Source organism: Phoenix dactylifera, chromosome 1 (genome assembly GCF_051530095.1).
Source record: "Phoenix dactylifera cultivar Ajwa chromosome 1, Ajwa_hap1_PhDact_Kaust_v1.1, whole genome shotgun sequence".
NCBI lineage: Eukaryota > Viridiplantae > Streptophyta > Magnoliopsida > Arecales > Arecaceae > Phoenix > Phoenix dactylifera.
Genome location: NC_143190.1, coordinates 45,711,601 through 45,732,286, shown reverse-complemented (window position 1 = coordinate 45,732,286; position 20,686 = coordinate 45,711,601). Strand labels below are relative to the sequence as shown.

General features: G+C 37.5%; 1 protein-coding gene across 1 annotated transcript in view; it reads left to right on the top strand.

The window, feature by feature from the left end:
• The first annotated feature begins 7,658 nt into the window (after positions 1-7,658).
• The window catches only part of LOC103708176 (callose synthase 7-like), a 42,296-nt gene continuing 29,268 nt past the window's right edge, over positions 7,659-20,686 (top strand). Inside the window, exons 1-24 of the mRNA XM_008792988.6 lie at positions 7,659-8,297; positions 9,226-9,326; positions 10,909-11,021; positions 11,121-11,208; positions 11,320-11,430; positions 11,544-11,684; positions 11,874-11,963; positions 12,068-12,159; positions 12,256-12,379; positions 13,888-14,022; positions 14,191-14,267; positions 14,343-14,430; positions 14,753-14,875; positions 14,954-15,071; positions 15,256-15,587; positions 15,667-15,719; positions 15,803-15,863; positions 19,189-19,270; positions 19,354-19,403; positions 19,475-19,561; positions 19,731-19,829; positions 20,025-20,116; positions 20,207-20,288; positions 20,395-20,558. Coding sequence (XP_008791210.2) covers positions 8,093-8,297; positions 9,226-9,326; positions 10,909-11,021; positions 11,121-11,208; positions 11,320-11,430; positions 11,544-11,684; positions 11,874-11,963; positions 12,068-12,159; positions 12,256-12,379; positions 13,888-14,022; positions 14,191-14,267; positions 14,343-14,430; positions 14,753-14,875; positions 14,954-15,071; positions 15,256-15,587; positions 15,667-15,719; positions 15,803-15,863; positions 19,189-19,270; positions 19,354-19,403; positions 19,475-19,561; positions 19,731-19,829; positions 20,025-20,116; positions 20,207-20,288; positions 20,395-20,558 — 2,708 coding nt within the window. The 5' untranslated portion in view covers positions 7,659-8,092. The remainder of the gene's footprint in view (positions 8,298-9,225; positions 9,327-10,908; positions 11,022-11,120; positions 11,209-11,319; positions 11,431-11,543; positions 11,685-11,873; positions 11,964-12,067; positions 12,160-12,255; positions 12,380-13,887; positions 14,023-14,190; positions 14,268-14,342; positions 14,431-14,752; positions 14,876-14,953; positions 15,072-15,255; positions 15,588-15,666; positions 15,720-15,802; positions 15,864-19,188; positions 19,271-19,353; positions 19,404-19,474; positions 19,562-19,730; positions 19,830-20,024; positions 20,117-20,206; positions 20,289-20,394; positions 20,559-20,686) is intronic.

Here is a 20,686-nt window from a genome sequence, read left to right as displayed (position 1 = left end):
TTGTCATTTGTTTCCTCTTATTGGTTTTATAGCTCAACAGCAGAACAGCTATTATGTGTTGCAGATGTCATTTATTAAGAACCACTAACCATAACTTCGTGTTGCATATTTTCTGAATTTATGTGAATCGATGGCCCACATTGCTGTTGGTTATTACCATCCTAATTCTTCTAAATGAGGGCATAAACCCTAGTCAAAATACCACAAATAGCTGATAATTTTTAAGCTCTTTCCACCTACAGAACTAACTTTTTTTAAAGCATATAATCCATAGATTTTTGGAGTTTGTGTGCTAATTTTAAGGTAGTTGAGCTCATGTAACTACTTGCATTCATGCTGGATGTCCTTTATATTCTTGATTTGCAAAAGCTTTTAAACCAAAGAATGACTAGCTTGGTGTATGATTATACATAAGTGCTCTTGTTTATTGAGATGGATATGCATGGATTGCTTACCCTCTATTGCATCTACTCGTATTTCTTTTTTTATGGATATTTGTGACCGTTGTATAATGTGCAACTGGATATAAATGCGGTAGAAGATGTGATTTTTGAGAATCATGATGATATAGATGCACACTTGGCGGTGTGTATTCTATCATAGTATCTTTGTGGGAATCTAATGTATTTGGAGGGTGACCTCCAAAACATGGTTTTTATTGTAGCTCTATTTTTCATCACTTCCATCTATTCTGTCCTTTATTAGTGTTGTTATTTGGGGCAAAACAGTTGTTGGCTGATTTTTGTAACATGCTGCTTGATACAATCTTTTGATTATATGATTATAAACTCCTGGATGAAAATATGTTAAGAACAATGGTATTCATGAGTTGGTCTCCATGGTATTATTCTTTTGCAATAACAAATTGACAGTATGCGTTTTCCAACTTCTTCAATGGTTGGCAACTTGAATACTTTGTATTTGCGTCCTTCCGTTAGAAGGATTGCTTGCGGGTTGAAGGTGTAAAACGCTTCACTAATTCTAGGGAAGCTTAACTAAAATTTCTAATCCATAACTTTGGGCTAGAAGAAATATACTGCCAATCATAAGGATTTTTTCTAGAGAGCAAGCCATGGTGTGCTTCTCTTATAAGCCGATGTTGTAACCGGCAGAGCATGCCTTTGTTTGCTTAAAATCTAGAGTTTCATTTCAACAGAAAGATGCCTACAAGGCAGGTGATACGTGGTTTGTTTCCCTTACACACTAACTGATTACTTGAAAGGATTAATAGCTCGTGGCACAGCTGACTCATGATTTTAGATATGGTCTAATTGTAAAACATGTCGGTGAATGGCTATATTTTCTATCATCTATACTCTTTATATAATGCTGAAGGGTTAGAGCATGAAGTGAGCACCTTGATGCTCTTTCAACTTCAACGACATTGGCAGAAGAGTGTTTATCTTTCAGATTTTCTCTGACTTGCGGAATGATGTTTCCGTTTCCAGTGTTTCTGTTTGGTGTATTGCCTGAATTCTGTCTCCGTATGGTTATCAGCTTTGAGAGCATGTTGGTGGGGTCAGCATGGGCCTCATCCTCCTCACCCTCTGCGTCCGCTTCTAGTGGTAGGAAATTGTGCAATTCAAAAACTTTTTCTGGTGCGATGTTGTCTATACCTTTGAAAAGAATAATTAAATTGATATACTCATAAATGTTGGATTTTATATATAATAGCAAATTTTAGTCTGATCTATAGCTCAGAAATATCTAGATAAATCAACATTTTGTTTGCATGTTTTAGAATATTTAGAACAACATCAGAGGTATGGAATTGCAAATTAAATAGTTTATGATATGCTTTTACTCATTACATATGCTAATTTTAATTTTTTATTGGTTAAATATGTAAATAAAGGTTTAAGATACAATAAATTTTAATTTCTAGGCATTTTATACATCTTAGAAAATGGCTGGCCATATTGAGTTTTATTTTGAGAGGCCTTTTATTGATTTTTACTACAAAGCATTTCGAACCTAATGTTTTCAGACACATTCTTGCCTCTCCCGCTTTATATATAAAAATAGGAATTTTTAGCAAAGGCTCCCTCTTAAAGGAGTTAAGTGGTATATGTGTGTATACATTAGGTGTAAAATGAACGATTCTACAATATTATGTTTTATCATGATTTAATCATCAAAATTTGGTGAATTTAAATCTGTCCTTATTTTGAAATATATAGATCATGATTCATAAAGTAAATTTTCAATTCATACTTATATCAGGTATTTTTTTATGGTAATGTAATTGATACCTCCATTTTAATACCTGCTTGATGATTGTCATATACATGCCTTATTTTGTGGTGTAGATCATGTTGAATGGTTTGAATCTTGGATTTGCATAACTCATCATTGATTTTAGAGATACTGATTTCTAGGTAAATTTGATCTTCTCTCCTCACACACCCCATGGATATCCAAACCACCTCGTCACCTCTCCGTCAGGTTCGGGCACATTTGGGCTTCAAGCCTATCGAAACTCCTATCAGGTTCAACGGGTACTAGAGTTGGACCACACCAATTGGTTCATGAGTCCCCTGTCGCTAAACTTGATAACTTGGGTGCTGGACAACTTGAGATAGTTGAAAGCAGTGGTGTTGGAACCTAAACCCATCGATCTTTTTAAGGACGGTCTCTGGCTTTCAGATTTCCTCATTGACTTTGCAGCACTGATACTTGAAACCAGCCTTTCTAGCTCACCTGAAGGTGCTTTCTGCTCCTTGGTGAATCTCTTGCAGATGTATTCAGCAACAACTCATTTAGTTTATACATATATAAATCTAATGCAAGAAAAATATAAAGTGGGAGGGATGTCCTAGAATTCCACCTTGTTCTACAATTTTTTCTCCCATGCACAACTGATATATAGTATCAGCATTCCTGGCAGTGCTCAGACGATGGGCAACAACAATGGTGGTCCTCTCTAGCATGATCCTATTCAGTGCTGCTTGAACTTTCCTCGTAATCCATCTGTGCCCTAGTTTCTTCAGGTTGATCCCATCCATATATAAGCACTTCACCAGCCTGAGGATCATAGAATCTCTCAACTAGACCAATCACAGTCGACTTCCAGCTGCCACTCTCTCCAACTATAATGAGAACATATAATGAGAACCCATCATATATTCTCTGTTGGTTGTTTCATGAACTCAACTTATGAGATGGGTTTGTTCAAGCATGTGAAATTCTATTAGATATTGTGCTTGCTCGAATGAATTACAGGCCACAAAAGAGGCCAGGACAAGTGTTTTTTTTTAAAAAAATGGTACTCCAGATTAGAAGAGCATTGAAAGACGACAGGCTTCTGTCGATTAAGATAGGAACTATATAAAGAGCCTAGATCCTCTCCAGTCCAGAGGTGGGTTTGATAAATCTAGTCATCCAATCACGGCCTTCCATGATTTGTGTGATGACCATGATTGTAAAACCGGACCTCTCCAGGCCATGCCCGGTTCGGAAAAGAAGATCCTGACCATTCTTGAAACTTTATAATTTTAATAAAAAATATGTGGAGATTTCCTTAGAATTTCTCTCCTAGACTGTTTATTGGAACAATTTTTTTCTTGGTGTAGTTTTGAATAGTTATAATGTACTAGTAAATATTTCAAATATAGGATATATTTAAAGAAAGGTGTTACGCACTTAATATGCCTTACTCATGAATCTCTTTTGAGGACGTGATGTTTTTAATTTGGATAAGTTTTCCTGGATGAAGACTCACTTTGGATTTTGGAGGGAAAGAGACTTATTATTATGTGCAAAATCATGCAGATCTAAGGTTAAGAAGACTTTTCTACTTGGATAACTCTTTCTTGGAGTTCAACAATTTTAACATCCTCTTTTATATATAAAAAAAATCGATAGAGAAATCCAATTAGGGTAATCACATGAATCGAAAAAAGTTGAGAAATGTAGCCATGTGTCAGGATTAGAACTAAACTGCAAGAAAATAACTATTATTCATTTCAAGACCTAAAGGATACTTAGGGTAAATTTATCAATACTACAATATTAAAATTCTGAGATAAATAAAAACAATGCAAAAATAATTTGTATAAAACCACTTACAATGATTCGAATATCAATTGAACTTGATAACCGAGTCTTGTGTTTAACACAATTTTCTTAAGACAAATTCGTCTCCCTCTCGGTGCTTAAGGTTTGTATAGACGTTTGTCTCCTAGGATAAAACGGTATAAAACCTCTTGAAAATGAAGCACTCCAATCTTTAAGCCTTGTTTGAAACTCAATGCTTAGTACTCAATTATGGGAATGGGCTGGAAGGAATAAAGAAACAAGTGGAGAGAGAGAGAGCGCAAATCTGAAAATCTGTTTGCAACTGTAGAAAAAGATCCTACAAATTTCTAAAGACCTACAGATTGCTGAAGTGAAGGATTATTTTATATTACAACTAAATAGCAGTTATAGGAAGTTAATAGAATGCCTTGAACAGACACAACTGTTGACAAATGACAGTTTTAAAAATTGTTCTGTCACACCCTTTAGACCAACTTTGTGGTATGCAAACCATTCATTAAAATATGTTCTCCTAATGTGGAATTCATATTTTTCCATCAATAATCTATTACCAATTTGATACTTTGAAACCAATTATCTAATTCACTACCTAACGAATTTGAGCTTGTGAATATATGACGTTATTCTACTCAAAGAGTAGAATACATTTCCACTTAGACCCGTTCAATTGAATATGTGGGTCTCACATTTAATTTGGCTTAAACACTTAACTCCTATAATGCTCAATATTCTAACAATATGATCTCACAATTTTGAACTCAAATGGAACGTTTTAATTGACAATTCTGTTCACAAGCATTAAGCTAAAATAGTACAAGGAATCAAATTCTCCCCACCATTAGTCTGGTATTAATGCTTTTATTTGGATAACTCTTTTTAAGAATTTATCGTAGCAATGTTTTAGTCCTCTATCTCTATGGGGTGTGCCCATCGGGGCTTTGCGCGAGTAGTTTATTACACATAATAGCAGTTTATCATACCCAAGATTTCTATTCATACTATGTCTTTTTCCTTATTAACGCTTTGGTGATTTAATTTCTCGAGAAGAATGGAACAACTCACAAATGCTCTCTGTTTATCTAAGTTAATGTTAAATTAGAGACACCCATCACGATTCTCTCGGTAAGCGAATTCGTTTTTGGCCAAACCTCATATTCTAAAAAAACATCATCTCAGCCTCGTCCCCTTTTCGTGAAACAGATCTCTTTCAAGTATTTAATCGAACATATGCTGTGCTCTGCCACTGAATAGGGATCATTGAATTATATCCTATCATCGTGCTCGTCAAAACTAATACCGGAAGACTAGTTAGCACCGCCAAAGATGATCATGGGCCGGGCCTCAGGCCTAAACTTCGGGTCGGGCCTACATAAATTTTGATATTTTCGGTATCCAAGCCCAGCCCATATAAACTTTAATCACCACCAATACTTTTTTGCTCTGTGTCTTTCCTTCTCCAAAGACAAAGGTGAGGGCGGAGGAGGTTGCTGAAGATCTGGTGCTAAGGATAGGACTCAGGTTTCAATAATAACATTATGTCATTGTAAGATGAACGGTTGTTGTTTGCCCATCTATGATTTCATGTTATTTAGTATAGAATAACATGTATTGTAGCCTTTTTTAAAGAACTTTGGTATTAAAATCTGGATGCATGGATGATAAGATATAAATATTATAATGAGATAATAGTCAAACAATGACCGTTATTCAAATATGCACCATGTAATTATTTAATAGATTCCCCCAGAATTGTTAAATAATGGCTTGGCCTAAAGCACAATAACGCCTTGAACTCGGCGTGGTAAGATCTCGGTCGGAGCCCAGCCTACTTTGTAGTATGCAGCTATCCAAGCCCAGAAGATAAGGGCCGATTGATGCGCGCGCGCAGAGAGAGAGAGAGAGAGAGAGATATATAGAGAGAGAGGAGGTGGTGGGAATGATGATGCTGGAGTTGGGGGGATAGGGGCGGCAATTACTCTGCTCATTGGATACCCGACCGATCCAACCCTAATAGGGCAAGTTTTACCTGACTTGTGGCGGATTTGAGGTGGATATAGGTAATGGTAAAACCTACCAAGAACCTAAGCTAGATATATATAATCCTTTATAAATTTTCTCTCCCAAACAAAAATTATAGCTTTACTTGTTTGATTCGTCTAACTCTATATGCTTTATCATATCATGTTACAAGACTTTACTCGTCCCACCTTGCCTCAGGCTAGTATAGTGCTAGTACAAGTAATAGCCGAACGGGTGAAGAAGACTATATAGGAATTTAAAATAGTAAAAATATTTTAAAAATAAAAACTTTATATTATTAAATATAAATAATAATATAATTATTATTTATGTACTCTATTTTGGATCGAGCTAGATTATATTTTAGCTAGACCGAGGCGGGGATGAAATTTACTCGGATCCGGAGGGGCCCGACACTCTAGCGTGATCGATTTAGTGAAAATATCCGCATACACCTTTGTATCTTGATTTAATTACATGGAGAAACTTTATGTGTATCTCCGCATCTTGGTGTATTATTGGACGGAAACCATATACATACATCTGCATATAAATTTCATGCGCATGTCCGTACATGAGAAAGCAAATCCCAGAGCATACGTCCGCATATAATTTTTTATGTAGACTTATTTCCACATAAGAATTTTATGCAGGTCTCCGCACATGTCGATTATGAAGATTTTTTTGGTAAAAAAGTTCTAGGAAATCTTGCGGAGCCATGTCTCTTCTGAAGTTTCGCGCACCACACGTGCAACCGCATGTGTCCCCTGCCGCCTTCCCTCTCCATCTCTAGCTAGCGCCAGCGAGAGAGAGAGAGAGAGAGAGCGAAGTTGGCGGCCACATCGGATCGCCGGGGGGAATCGACACGACAGTCTCCACCCTCTCGTCCGATGGCCAATCCCTATACCCTAAGAGCGCGCGCGCGTGCGAGAGAGAGATAGAGAACAAAGATGGCGTCCACGTCGGATCGCCGAGGGAATCGCTACGGCGGTCTCCACCCTCTCGTCCGACAACCAATCCCTCATCGCAGTATAAGTTATACCCTAAGCCCTAGAATCCAATCTGTAACCCTAAACCTTAAACCTTTTACCAAACCCTAGAATCTACCGGCCAATCTCTAAACCCTAAACCACTCTCAGGCCTAATCCTTCTCTTCTCTAGTGCCAGGAGACCTCAGAAAAGCTCTAGGCATGATCAAGGGCATCCCCGCGGACCTCGAAAAGGAGCAGCAATCCGACAAGGTATCGATTAGTTTCGCTACAAGGCAGTAGATCGTCCTCCCCATCTCGATCCTTCACTTCTTGTTGCTGCATCAGACGAAGGAATTGGAAGCCACGGTCTCGACGCTTCTGAGGAAGTCCGTTGACCGCACCCCCGTCTCAAAGGCGACACGATCGTTAGGGAACTCATATTTATTGGTATTTGATGTACACGGAACATAACTGGATCCGGTTAGGCATGGTTTATCCGTGAGACCAGAATCCAGGTAGAGGAGAATAAGGATCCAACAAAAAACCGAACCCAACAGCGGAAGAAAGGCGGGAGGCCCATAGCGACTGAATAGCGAGTCAAAAAGGGCACCCGCCATCACCTTTATTCTTGTCCCTGAGACGCTGCAAAGAGAGTAGCGATTCCTAGCTTCGGAGTAGAGAAAGAAAAAGAGTACGAAAGAATTGCGCTTCTCTCCTCTTCTTTCTTTGTCTCATTCCTTACTTGCCGGCTGGGGATACCGGAAGCTAATCGCATCGAATTCCAACCCGAAAAGAAGTAAAAAAAAAAGAGAGCAAAAGCAGAGGTCCATCTCTTCACCGAGACAGAAGCAAGTAAAGCAGAGCCAGGCCTCTCTCTTTCTCTTTCTCTCTCTCTTACTTTCTCCTTTCTTCTCTCTTCTTTCTTCTTCTATGCTACATAATGCCCCTTCCCCCCTCCCCAACCCCTTTCACGCACTCATTCTCCTCTTCCCCCCGCGCACGACGACCCCCAACCCGCCGTCTCCTTTGGGGAGGAAGAACAACGAGAAGAGGAGGGGAAATTGATGGCGAGCGGCAGTGGAAGCAAGGTCCTCGACAAGTCGTTGTCGAGGAAGATGACGAGGCAGCCGTCAATGGCGGACTTGCCCGAGGAGGAGGGCCCCCCGCCCCAGGACAGCGAGCTCGTTCCCTCCTCCCTGGCCTCCATCGTCCCCATTCTCCGTGTCGCCAACGAGATCGAACGCGACAACCCTCGCGTCGCCTACCTCTGTAATCAATCCCTTTCTTCTTTTATAACCTCCTCCTGTTACTTCTCGAAGTGTTTCTTTGGCCATTAGCTGCTCTTTTATAGCAATGACAATTTTTAACGTGGAAAAAGTTGGAATTTTATTGCTTATAAAGCTACGAATATTTGATACTTCGACAAAAAGGAAGCCACAGAATGAGTGCTTCAATGACATTTCTAGCCTTAGGTTTGTAAGCTAACAATTTTGATAAGAAGTTGAGCTGGTTGAAGAAAAATCCGGCATGGTAGATAATGCGAAAATTTCACCACAAGGGGCATATATAGATGACATAAATCACAACACTGGCTTGAGATTTGTCGGAGAAAAACACGTCAATGCAGTAGTCTCAGATCAATGTTAGGCAGGGAAGATTGTGAGATTCTTTATAACACCATTATCATTTTTAGATCTTCAAGTACTGCACCATGCAGTCATTGGACATATTTGATTTAGCTTTTTTGGATAAACATGTTTTCTAAAGGCTGCGGAATATGAAGGAGAGATACATTCATTTTACCTTCATGGCGGTCTTTTGTGAGTTACCATATCTTCCTTGCTATCCTCACAAATGGTACTAAGCACTTCTCTTGTTTTAATGCCTGCGATTTTCACTTCTATTCTCCCAAAGAAGGTTTGGTGTCCCTACTGCAAGGCAAGTTCTTCCCGTTGAATAAAATAGTTTATTATTCTTACATGCTATAAACTTATTGATACTGTTATTTAAAAGTATCTCTTATATCATCTACTGACTTTATCATTTGATCTTCCCTGGAAGTCTTAAATTAGAAAATATGCTAAGCTTCACAGTATTCTACTGATTTACAAAACAACTGTTTTGTTTACGTTGACTTTTTATTTCCTCTTAAAAATCTATGCTGAAAACCTTTCATTTCTTATATGTCTTTAATTAGGCCGCTTTCATGCATTTGAGAATGCCCACAATTTGGATCCTACGTCAAGCGGTCGTGGTGTCCGCCAATTTAAAACATATCTCTTACATAGGCTTGAAAAGGTATATGTTTCTGTCATTTTGATATTGTTATGAAGAATCACTTTTTGCATCTTTCTATAAGGCTCAAATCTGAATTTTATTTGATTTTTCACTAATCTGTTTTGGTTCATTGCATTATTTTTAAACTCTATTACATATTTGATCTATATCTATTTAGTAGCATCATCTGTATCCCATTGTGGCAACTCAGGCTTAAATATCTATGATCACAGGAAGGACATATTGAGGATTAATAGCCAGCATCCAGAGCTTTTGTTTCTTATGATATGCGGATGTAAATATAGATGTTTCTAAATGCTGCAGTGTATTGGTAGTTGATGTTCTTTTTAGATGCTGTGACTTGATACCTGTTTTGTCAAGAGGGTTACACCCAGCAAACTTGACCAATGTAATTATCTGGGCTGGAACCAAAAAGAAAGAAAGAAACAAACAAACAAAAAGAAGTTGGTAAATTACAGCTATAAAAAGGTGAGATATTCGATTGGCGCTGGTCTCTGTAGATAACAACTGCAGACATGATTAACTAAATGCTATGTCCTTTGTGAGTCATAAACATTATACCGTAGGATATTAGATTGACATGTCAAGTTCATGGTCATTTTTGGAGCACTCCATGGAAAAAAGATCTTTACCGAATTGCAATACTAGTGCCTTCATCCCCAAATTGATGGCCAGACTGAAGTTACTAGCAGGGGTCTGGAGAACTGGTTGTGATGCATTGTAGGACTAGGAGGTATGTGAATTCATGGGATATGGCCTTGCCATATGCTGAGTTTGCTTACAACGAATATATCAATTGTAGCAACATGTGTTGGGCCTAGTTCCCTTACTAGCTGATGTTAGGTCAAGTAAGGACATAGAAGCTGATGCTGATTAAGTTTGACAGTCTGCAAGAGGTTCGAAATGCAATCATACCTATTCAAGAGAAATACAAATTTGTCGAAAATGCACTTCAAAGAGCTAAAGAACTTCAGGAAGTTGGTTTGGTGATGGTGCATCTAAGAAAGGAATCTTACCCTCATGGGATTTGTCACAAATTGAAGCCTAAAACAGCTTTGCCCTTTTGCAAGATCCTAAAGAGGTTACATTCTAGTGCTTATCTAGTTGCCTCTTCAGAATAACTCCAACTTTCCCCATCTTCAATATGGTTGATATCTATGATTTTTATGTGCTCGATAATGTTCAAGATTCCAAGTGATTCTTTCAAAAAACAAAGCCAACTTCCCAAGGTATCACCTAATGTGGTTGAGGATATGGCAACTATTTTAGCAGTGACAGTCTGTACCATCAATTTTTATGAAGAGGTATTTAGATCCAGAAATGTTTGATTAGTAATTCAAGTTTTCTTGTCAGAGCCAATATTTCTCCCATCAATATTTCTACGAGATGGCCAAGTGGTCCACAATAGGTCTGATGATCCTCTTGGAACACACATGCATGTACATATAGAGGTACATGCATGCACATTCATCATGCATACATGTGAAAGTACATGGCTGAGGCTGACCATTGTCCAGTGTTAGCCTGGTCCATTGGCATTTCTTATTATTGAAGGCATAGTAACTTTTGTTCATTCTGGCAGGATGAAACGGAGACAAAGCGACAGCTCGCTGGAAACGATCCAGGGGAAATTCAAAAGTTCTATCTGCAGTACTATGAAAATTTTGTTAAGGAAGGACCTGTCAAAAGAAAACCGTAAGACATGACATTAGCTTTTTTTTTACCCTTTTTGATACTTTGACAAGCCCCGCCATCTGGGAAAATTTTAAATTATTTTATTGCTTGTCCGCTTAGGGAGGAGATGGTTAAGCACTATCAGACAGCATCGGTATTATATGACGTGCTGCAAACTGTGGTACCCACAGGAAAAGTTGATGCTGAGGTTCGTATTGGATAGTGCTACAGTGTGCATATAACATGCTTTCAGCATTTCACCTTTATATTTTATTCTAAATAACATTACATAATATAAGCTAGATACATGTGCTTGCAGATCGATAGGTATGCTAAAGAAGTTGAGAAAAAGAAAGTTCATTTTGTACCCTATAACATTCTTCCTCTTCATGTTTCTGGGCCTGCTCCAGCAGTTATGGAACTTCCAGAGGTCTGCAATGTGTTAATATTTCTTCTTGCCAGCTCTTTCTGCCACACAATTTTTTTATCTTTCTTCAGTAACATATCCTGCCATTGTCCTCTATTATCTTATGGATATTGCAGATTAAAGCAGCAATCAATGAACTAAGCAACATACAAAATCTTCCAATGCCCAGAGTACAGTCAACGTCTTTGATGCCTGGAGATGGGGATAGATCCATTCATGATTTGCTTGACTGGCTTGGTCTAGTTTTCGGCTTTCAGGTACGGAAGAGTTTCTTTCTTCATGCTAATTTTTTCTTCAAGAGTTATATTTCTGTTATTGTTGTTTCATTCTGCCTAATGCTTTTGAGTTTGCATATTTGTTTATTCTTCTGGTAATCAAACAAATGTGTGGTTGAATAACTCAAGCAATTTGAAATTTCATCACTTCTTTAACTTGTTGGTCTGAAGAAAGGGAATGTGGAGAATCAAAGGGAGCACTTGATTTTGTTACTGGCGAACATTGACATAAGAAAAAGGGAAGAGGAAGAATACACCCTGGTAATACAATTTGTTTGCATGAGTGCTTTTACTTCACTATTCTAAAGATGATTCCAATTTCTTTTAGTTGAACAACTATTCTGCAATTCACATGCCATTCGCAGCTAAAAAGTGATACAGTGACTGACTTACTGAATAAAGTTTTCAAGAACTATCATTCATGGCGTGCCTATTTACATCGTAAGTCAAACATCAAGTAAGTAATGCAATTGTTTGGTTGGAATCCTTTTTATTAAATACAGGGGGTGAAATCTCAAAATGAGCATTCATGAATATTCTGTCTTCTCTGCAGATTTCCAAATAATGCCGAGACAAAACAGTTAGATCTACTTTACATTGGCTTATATTTTCTTATATGGGGAGAAGCTTCAAATGTTCGGTTCATGCCTGAGTGTCTTTGCTATATCTTCCACCATGTAAGCTACCTACCTCTATGTAGGTTCTCTTTCGGCTTGTGAAGCATCATTGATTGATTGGATTGATTTGCTTCATAGCAATGTATGCCATACCTTGCCAAACTAGATGGTATGAGCCATACCGTACCATACCGATTAGGTATTGACATGCAGCACAGGGACATATCGATACTCAGTACGACGAACCAGCCTCCGTACTGGGCGTATCAGCATAGCAACAAAGTGCACCGATATGGGGCCTGGTACTGAGACATCGTACCTTATTTCAGAGTATCTACCAATTCCAACCTTGTCTCATACAATGGCTTTGAAATTTCCGGTGATATCACATCTTGTGATAAAAGGGAAAATATCACTTCAAACATCTGCTGGAGATGTTATACATTTAAGATCCTCCAAATTTTAAGGAAATGTACTGTTACCTAGAAATCTAGTTTTAGTTGCATACATGAATCGTTCTAGCTTTATGGTCGTTGTATTATGTTGTATTGTATTGTACTGTATTGGTTATATAATATCGATACATAATATAACATAGCATAGTGTAATATTATATTATGTTTTGTTAGGTTATGTTATATATAGTATAATCTCTTCATGCTTTTCTTAAATGAGCAATATTCGGCACATTAACTTGGTACTGTTAAGTATGCAAAAGTCCATTGATATTTGTACAGCAACCGTTTTTACTTAATTCAGTACAGGATTGATATTCTTGGATTTTTCAGGCTTGATCTGCCAAATATTGAGATGTATTGAGGCCCTATGAGACCCGTTATACCAAGATTTTTTTTGTACAAGTGTAGCAAGTATTTTATATCTTGATCGTATAGTTAAATGTGTACATGAAGATTTGTTGTACCGATCTTACCGTATTGATAATGTATCACTACAGTACTGATGTTTGGCTTGGGATATGAGTCGAACCAGTCTATACTGATCTGACCCAAGTGAAATCACATGGTACTACGGTCTACTACCCAAAATCAGGATGTGTACTGTATTGTACCGACTCATACTATTCGGCAAGGTTTGTCATCTCGGTACCAGACCTATACCGGTGCCATACTAGCATAGTATTGGTATAGTACGGTACGAAATTTTTTAGCGTACCGAGTGTTGGTAAGCCACCCGTACCGGTAAAATATGGTATGCCCCGTACTATCTGGTTTGGGCCGGTACGGCGTACTATGCTGCCCTATTTTGGGCAATATGGTGATAAAAAGTAAAAAGAAAGAGATCGGGAGTTGTCTCAGTACGATGTGAGTACCGTATCATACCGTATCGAATCGGTAACATGTCGATAAAGTACCTGGTACTGAGATTTTGGATCTTGGTATACATAGTATTAAATGTGCTCAAAAGTTTTGCACCCCTATGTACATGGTACTTAGGCTTTAACATGAAGAGATTTCCTCCGTTATGTAATGCTACTTTCAAAATTTTCATATGCTTCTGTACCTGCAAAGGCAACCAAAGTAATATTCTTCTTTGTGTACATATTTAAGATGGCGGAAGAGCTATATAGAATTATATCAGGTCAAGGACATGTGGTTAGTGGAGGATATTTTGACACAGCATACCACGGCGAGGAATCATTTTTGCAAAAAGTTGTGACTCCTATCTATCAGGTTATGCACAAGGTATATGTTAGTACTGTGGTTAGAATTAACTAATACTTCACAAAGCACAAAAAGTATTGATGTTAATTGTGTTCATATGACTTTTAAATGAATAATTTATTTCCTTACCGGAATTTCTCTCTCTTTCTCTCTCTCTATATATATATATATATATACTTGATGCAAAAGGAAGTTCAGAGAAGCAAAGCTGGTACTGTTAGCCATTCAAGATGGAGAAACTACGATGATTTAAATGAATATTTTTGGTAATTGTTCTTATCCTCCCTAAAACTTGTATTTCTCATGGTATTTGTCTGTGAGAAATATCTTCTCTTTTTCAGGTCAAATAAATGCTTTAAATTAGATTGGCCGATGAAGCTTGATGCAGACTTTTTGGCCTCTTCAGAGGATATACATCCTAAAACTGAGGTTAATTTTGATGCCTATCAATGCATCAGAAAATATTTTTGTTCAGCATGCAGAAAAGTTTTACCTGATTAATGGTTAATTTCTTTCACATCAAACATTTTTATCAATAACTGAGTATGCTTGAAATTGATTTCCCATGCCAGAGATTTAGATTAGTCACCTAAATATATGTTAAAGTGCATGGTGTGGAATGGCAATATTAAAGTCAAGTATAAAGTGATGAAATTATGTAATTCACTATGTCATATTCAGCAATTTCTGGGGAATAAAGTGGGATATTTGATAATTTTTTGCTATTTAGTAAAACAGTAATTTTTTACAGCACCGTGACCAAGTTGTTCGTGGACGGAGGAAGCCTAAAACAAATTTTGTTGAAGTCCGTACATTTTGGCAACTATTTAGAAGTTTTGATCGTATGTGGATATTCTTCATATTGGCTTTCCAGGTGCCCTCTCTTTTGACCTTCTAGTAGTTGATACCAGATTTCGAAATTGTAATCATAATGTTTTTATTTTTCTTTCAGGCCATGTTGATAATTGCATGGAGTCCATCAGGATCCCTTGCTGCATTCTTTGACCCAGATGTTTTTAGAAGTGTTTTGAGTATCTTCATAACTGCTGCATTACTTAATTTCCTGCAAGGTATAATAATTAGATTAGATTTCTGATCTTATGAGCTTCGTTATAGCAATCAATTCTGGCATCAGTTGGATTTCGAGCACAACCTTTTTGAAATTAAGAATATAACTGTTTTAGCACTGTGATTTTGAAAATTAGTATTTGGTGCTGGTATTTTTCCCTTATAACAACATCTTGAACTTTGCAGCTGCTTTGGATATAATTCTTAGCTGGAAGGCATGGGGAAACATGGAATACACTCAAATAATTCGGTACCTATTAAAATTTGCAGTAGCAACTGCATGGATAATAATTCTCCCAATAGGCTACTCTAGCTCCGTGCAGAATCCTACTGGACTTACTAAATTCTTTAGCAATTGGATTGGCAATTGGCGCAATCAATCACTGTACAGTGTTGCTGTTGTCATATATATGATACCCAATATTTTGGCTGCATTATTATTCATGCTTCCACCAGTTCAGAGAGCCATGGAGCGCTCCAATTCGCATATAGTCATTTTTCTTATGTGGTGGGCACAGGCAAGAATTTTGAGCTTCTAACTAACTAATGTACTTTTGCTTTTACAATTGACTACTTATATATTATTCTGCATCTCAGCCTAAACTATATGTGGGAAGAGGTATGCATGAGGACATGTTCACACTTCTCAAGTAAGATTATATGATATGCTTGATTTTCAATTTGTAATCTATTATTTCTTGATGACAATGCTCTTATGCTGTTGACTGAACAGGTACACTCTTTTCTGGATTTTGTTGCTCATTAGCAAGCTTGCATTTAGTTACTATGTTGAGGTAATATACTTCTTACTATACTTTTGTTTTGTAGCTTGCTTGAAAGAGCTTATTACTTTTGCTAGATTGAAAGTGTATGACATTTAATTGCATCATTGACAAAGCTAGTTTTCAAGTTGAGCAAAGATAAGGCAAAGTTTTATATAAACCATGTTTTTTCTTAGAGAGGTTCGTACCGCAAGATGAAACAAAGCATTTTTTTTCTTTTATATAAAACCTAAAGCAGGTCATTTTCTCTAATGTTGTGGGTGACTTCCTCTGCACCCTTGTACCATTTTAGTTATAGCACTGCCATTCCTCCTTGAAAGAATCCTATCCCATGGCTCTTTCCCTGCATCTCCTGCTCATAGCTAACTATGCTGTGGTCTCTCATTATCCCTCGAGTGTTCTCATTTGTCTTCGCAACTTGTAGAAAAAATGATTTCATATTATTTGATTTTATTGCAGATTATCTCAATGTCCATAGATGTATGTTAATGTTGCTTCTAAATAGTTGTGCTTTTATTTATGTTTGCTATCTATATTGTGCAATGACATCTTAGTGATGGTAAGCAAAGTATTTGAATGGACACGATTGCATAGCTGCTATAAAAAGAAGAAAAATGATTACAATAAAAATCTACTATCCAAACTTTTTGAAGGTGCATGCTTCACTATCCATTAATGCCACTAACCCTGCATCAGCACATGCCATTTGCTGAACTTGAGTCAAAGCTGGATTCTCTGAAAGTAGTACCTGGTGTATGTACCATACCGGTACCTAACCGATACCCCATATGTACCGAGTCTTAGTATGCGGAACTGACCCCTGTATTGGGCATACCAACGACGTGCCGGCATGGTACTGATATAGGGTCTAGTACCGAGACGGTGAACTTTGGTAGCTCCTCCACCGTTTAATTATTTTGACAACAGGAATAGTTCGACACGTAAAACACTTGAGCTTGCAAATTAGACATCGTCAAGTTAGGAGTCAACTGGCTATCTATTGTTGTCCTAGCCCTATTGATGGCAGGTTTTCACCATCAGGACCTTAGAACACTTTAAATACCCATGTACTTCCTAGTTTTCATCACAAGGCAATATTTTTTTTTTTTGGTCGAGTTCTTCTAGCTTCTCTTGTGCGGTGACTAGTGAGACACTGCACGAGATCTTGTGGTGGGGTGTGATGGTTTGGGAGGATTTTCTGGTGCGGATACCATGATTCTTCAGCAAAGTCTTTGTAAAGATCTTAGGTATGATACTAATGGTTCAACAGGAAGAGAGGTGTGATGCCTTCAATCATCTTTTGGTTATTTTTAGAACTCTCTAATATCTTTTTATTATGTTATCACTTTCACATCTATCAATAAATTTGCTTTTTTGTTTAATTTTTGCTCTACTTCTGACGCATGCATGTGGGACAAAAGATTATAGCATACTTGCATCAGAACATTAGAGAGGGAAGTTTCCCTAGAATCAATAGTTGTGCCTTCTTGACACTTGTTGCAAATGTTCTGAAGCACAACAAACACTGACTTGCTTTGGTTGCTAGGTCTTGGGTTGATGGTTCAAACAGTTGACCTGTTTACCTATTTCAGACCCTAACATACCCCTTCTGATATATTCTCATATACCATGTGCAAGTTATGAAGGCAAGGGATTGGGGATGCAGATGGAGGCGTGGGTGATGTTGGTGGCTAATGATGGAGGGCACAGAGCTCTCACCTGGCTTGTCTACTTCACCAATGGTGGCTAGGGTTGCAACATTAGCTGTAGATTCAGATGATGGCCCATCTTTCCTAATTCGGGCCATCAGAATCGTCTCTTGATAGGGCAATCAGCAAGCTTCAATCTTCTTGATTACGATGACAGCAAGTTTCTTTTCATGGTTTGATGAAATAGAGAAAAGGAGAGGTGGAGAGCAAGAGATCTTCCTCGTGATGATATCTTCCTTCCCCTGAGCAGAGGCATCTTCCTTAACCCAAGTGATTGTGAAGAGAAAGCACAGAAAAGAACACAAAGAAAGAAAAGAAGAAAGAATAACATTAGTGACTGAGAAAGGAGAGTAGGATGAGGTTTCTTTTTTCAAAAAAATGCTTTCTTACCAATTTAAGGATGCCAAATAAATATTTGACTTGGGCAGTTTTTAAATGGTTGAGCACTTGGTTTAGCAGTTCAATGGAGGTTCAAGATTGCATAATGATGCATCATAGAGTCGTGGGATTGGAATTGCTCTATTGTTATATCTTAGTTGTCAATTTTCTTTTTTTTCTTATATGTCAAATTATCTCTAGTAGGTTATCTTAAATCAAGGACTGAGACTAAGAGATATATCTGATTTGACAAGTTGGTAGACTTGATTTCTATAGATGGTATTGTTCATAGAATTGTTTATGCAGTGCCATCCATGCTATAGTGACCATGATCAGTAACCACACCTTACGGGCAAAGAATACTGAATCGACCCGTACCGAACCGATTCGATCTCTGACCAGTCCGGTTCGGCGTTAAAAAATGGTATCGGCCCGTACCGGCTAGGCCAACTTTTTTTGGGCTTTTGGATGCATGAACCGGTCCGAACCGGTCCGAACCGGTCCGGTGGCCGATTGTTACGCCTACCGGTACCGGTTTGGCGATCCTTGCTTACGGGGTTAGTTTTGGGATTATAGAAAATTGTTGGGGTTTCTTTTGTGAGAAATAGGGGTTGTCGGGTTTTACATAATAAGGTTGGATGATTAATTAGTGAACAATGATGATTTTCATGATGCCTTCTTCTCAAACTCTAGGGCTTATTCGTGGATCTTGGAATGAGTTCAATATTATCTTTTCTCTTCCTATCTTCTTCCTCCCTATACTACTCTCTTTATTTGTCTTTTTCACCCCCCTCCCCTCCTAATTATCCTCTGCAGCCAACTACGCCTAATCAAATCTGATTAGATCTAGTGAACTATTAGATTTTCAATATAAAACTCACTAGTTTCTCAAAGCAGAGCAAAGGAAAAAGAAAAAGAGTATAAACTCACTCATTATGTGTGGTTATTATGGATTCAATACCTTGCATGGTAGATCATAGGAAGTTTAATGTTATGAGTGTGGTATCTACTTCTCTTATTCTTAAAGATTGTTTGTGTATAATGCAGCAGAGGTCTTGAGCATGAATTACTTTTACAGCAGGTTGATGATAATGTTTTAACTTTTAATAGTAAAGCATGCTTTTTTTTTTATTAAATTTGTTTACCTTATTATCATTTCTTACTGTCTGCTAAAACAAACCATGTGCATATTTGTATTAAATGTTCTTAGTTCTCATTTTTTATGTTTTTTTTTTCTTTTATGTTTATAGATATACCCATTAGTGGAACCGACCAAGATAATCATGAATTTGCGAGTTGGGAACTACGAATGGCATGAATTTTTTCCTAATTGTAAGATTCTAGTTACATTTGGAATCTGTGGTTGCTGTGTCATAATTTAAGCTGCCTCTATTAAGTCACTTGTCAACTTGCAGTACAACATAATATTGGGGTCATCATAACCATATGGGCACCGATTGTCCTGGTATGGAGGAATCCTTCTCATACTGTTTATTTTATAATCTTAAAGTGATTGTTTTAAGTTTTCATGTGTAGGTATATTTCATGGATGCACAAATATGGTACGCCATTTTCTCCACTATATTTGGAGGTATTCATGGAGCATTCAGCCACCTGGGTGAGGTAAGTGTTTTGTAATAGTGCATTCACAAGATTATCATTACAAACCTTTTAGTGGCAATTTCTAGTGCATATTTTCCTAAAACTAAGAAAAACCTGTTTTTGAAAGGCTTCCCAAAACAGATATAAATCTTGTATTATGTGTTCTCTTAAACGTTTTGGCTTTCCATAGATACGGACACTGGGGATGCTAAGGTCCAGATTTGAGTCGGTGCCAGCATATTTTAGTGAACGCCTTGTTCCAGTTTCTGAGGAATCAATAAGAAGTGAGGTTGTATGCTAAGCCAGTTTGCAAAGTAGTTTATCATCCTGCATATTATATATTTCAAGTTTCTATGCACACTGCAACTTCAAGTACTATGTTATATATTGAAAACAAGTTACATGGATATTATGATTTAAGAAATAGCTATAGGCTATAGCCATTTCCTCTTTTCTACTGATTTTATGAGCCTCAAGTTAGCAGGACGAGAAGGATAGGAGGAACATAGCAAAATTCTCTCGTGTTTGGAATGCATTCATCTCCTCTTTACGGGAAGAGGACTTGCTTAACAATTGGTTGAGACTATTACTACTATCATCATTGAAATTAGTTTGATGACAATATGTCATGCCATGAAGTTTCTTAATTTTCTTTTCATTGTTCAGGGAGTTGTCTCTGTTGCTTGTGCCATATTCTTCAGATGACATATCTGTTGTGCAATGGCCTCCTTTTCTTCTTGCTAGCAGGGTACATATATGGAATATCCCTTATGTTGCTCATCTAATTTGGAAATGCCCATGCTCAGATATCATTTCCTTTCAAACTATTAATTATCTTTTGCTGACATTAATAGATACCAATTGCACTTGACATGGCCAAGGATTTCAAGGGGAAGGATGATGCAGAACTAATAAAGAAGATCGAGAATGATACCTACATGTATGCGGCAGTCATAGAATGTTACGAGTCATTAAAAGATTTACTTTATAACCTTTTGATTGATGAGGGGGATCAACGGTATGTATAGTATATTCTGTTAATATGATTGCCTGTTAATTCTTGAACTAGAAAAATTTATTAATAGTTGAATGTTAGTTTCACTGGCAAAACACTGGTATTCTCTTATTTTAGCGGTATTCATTTCC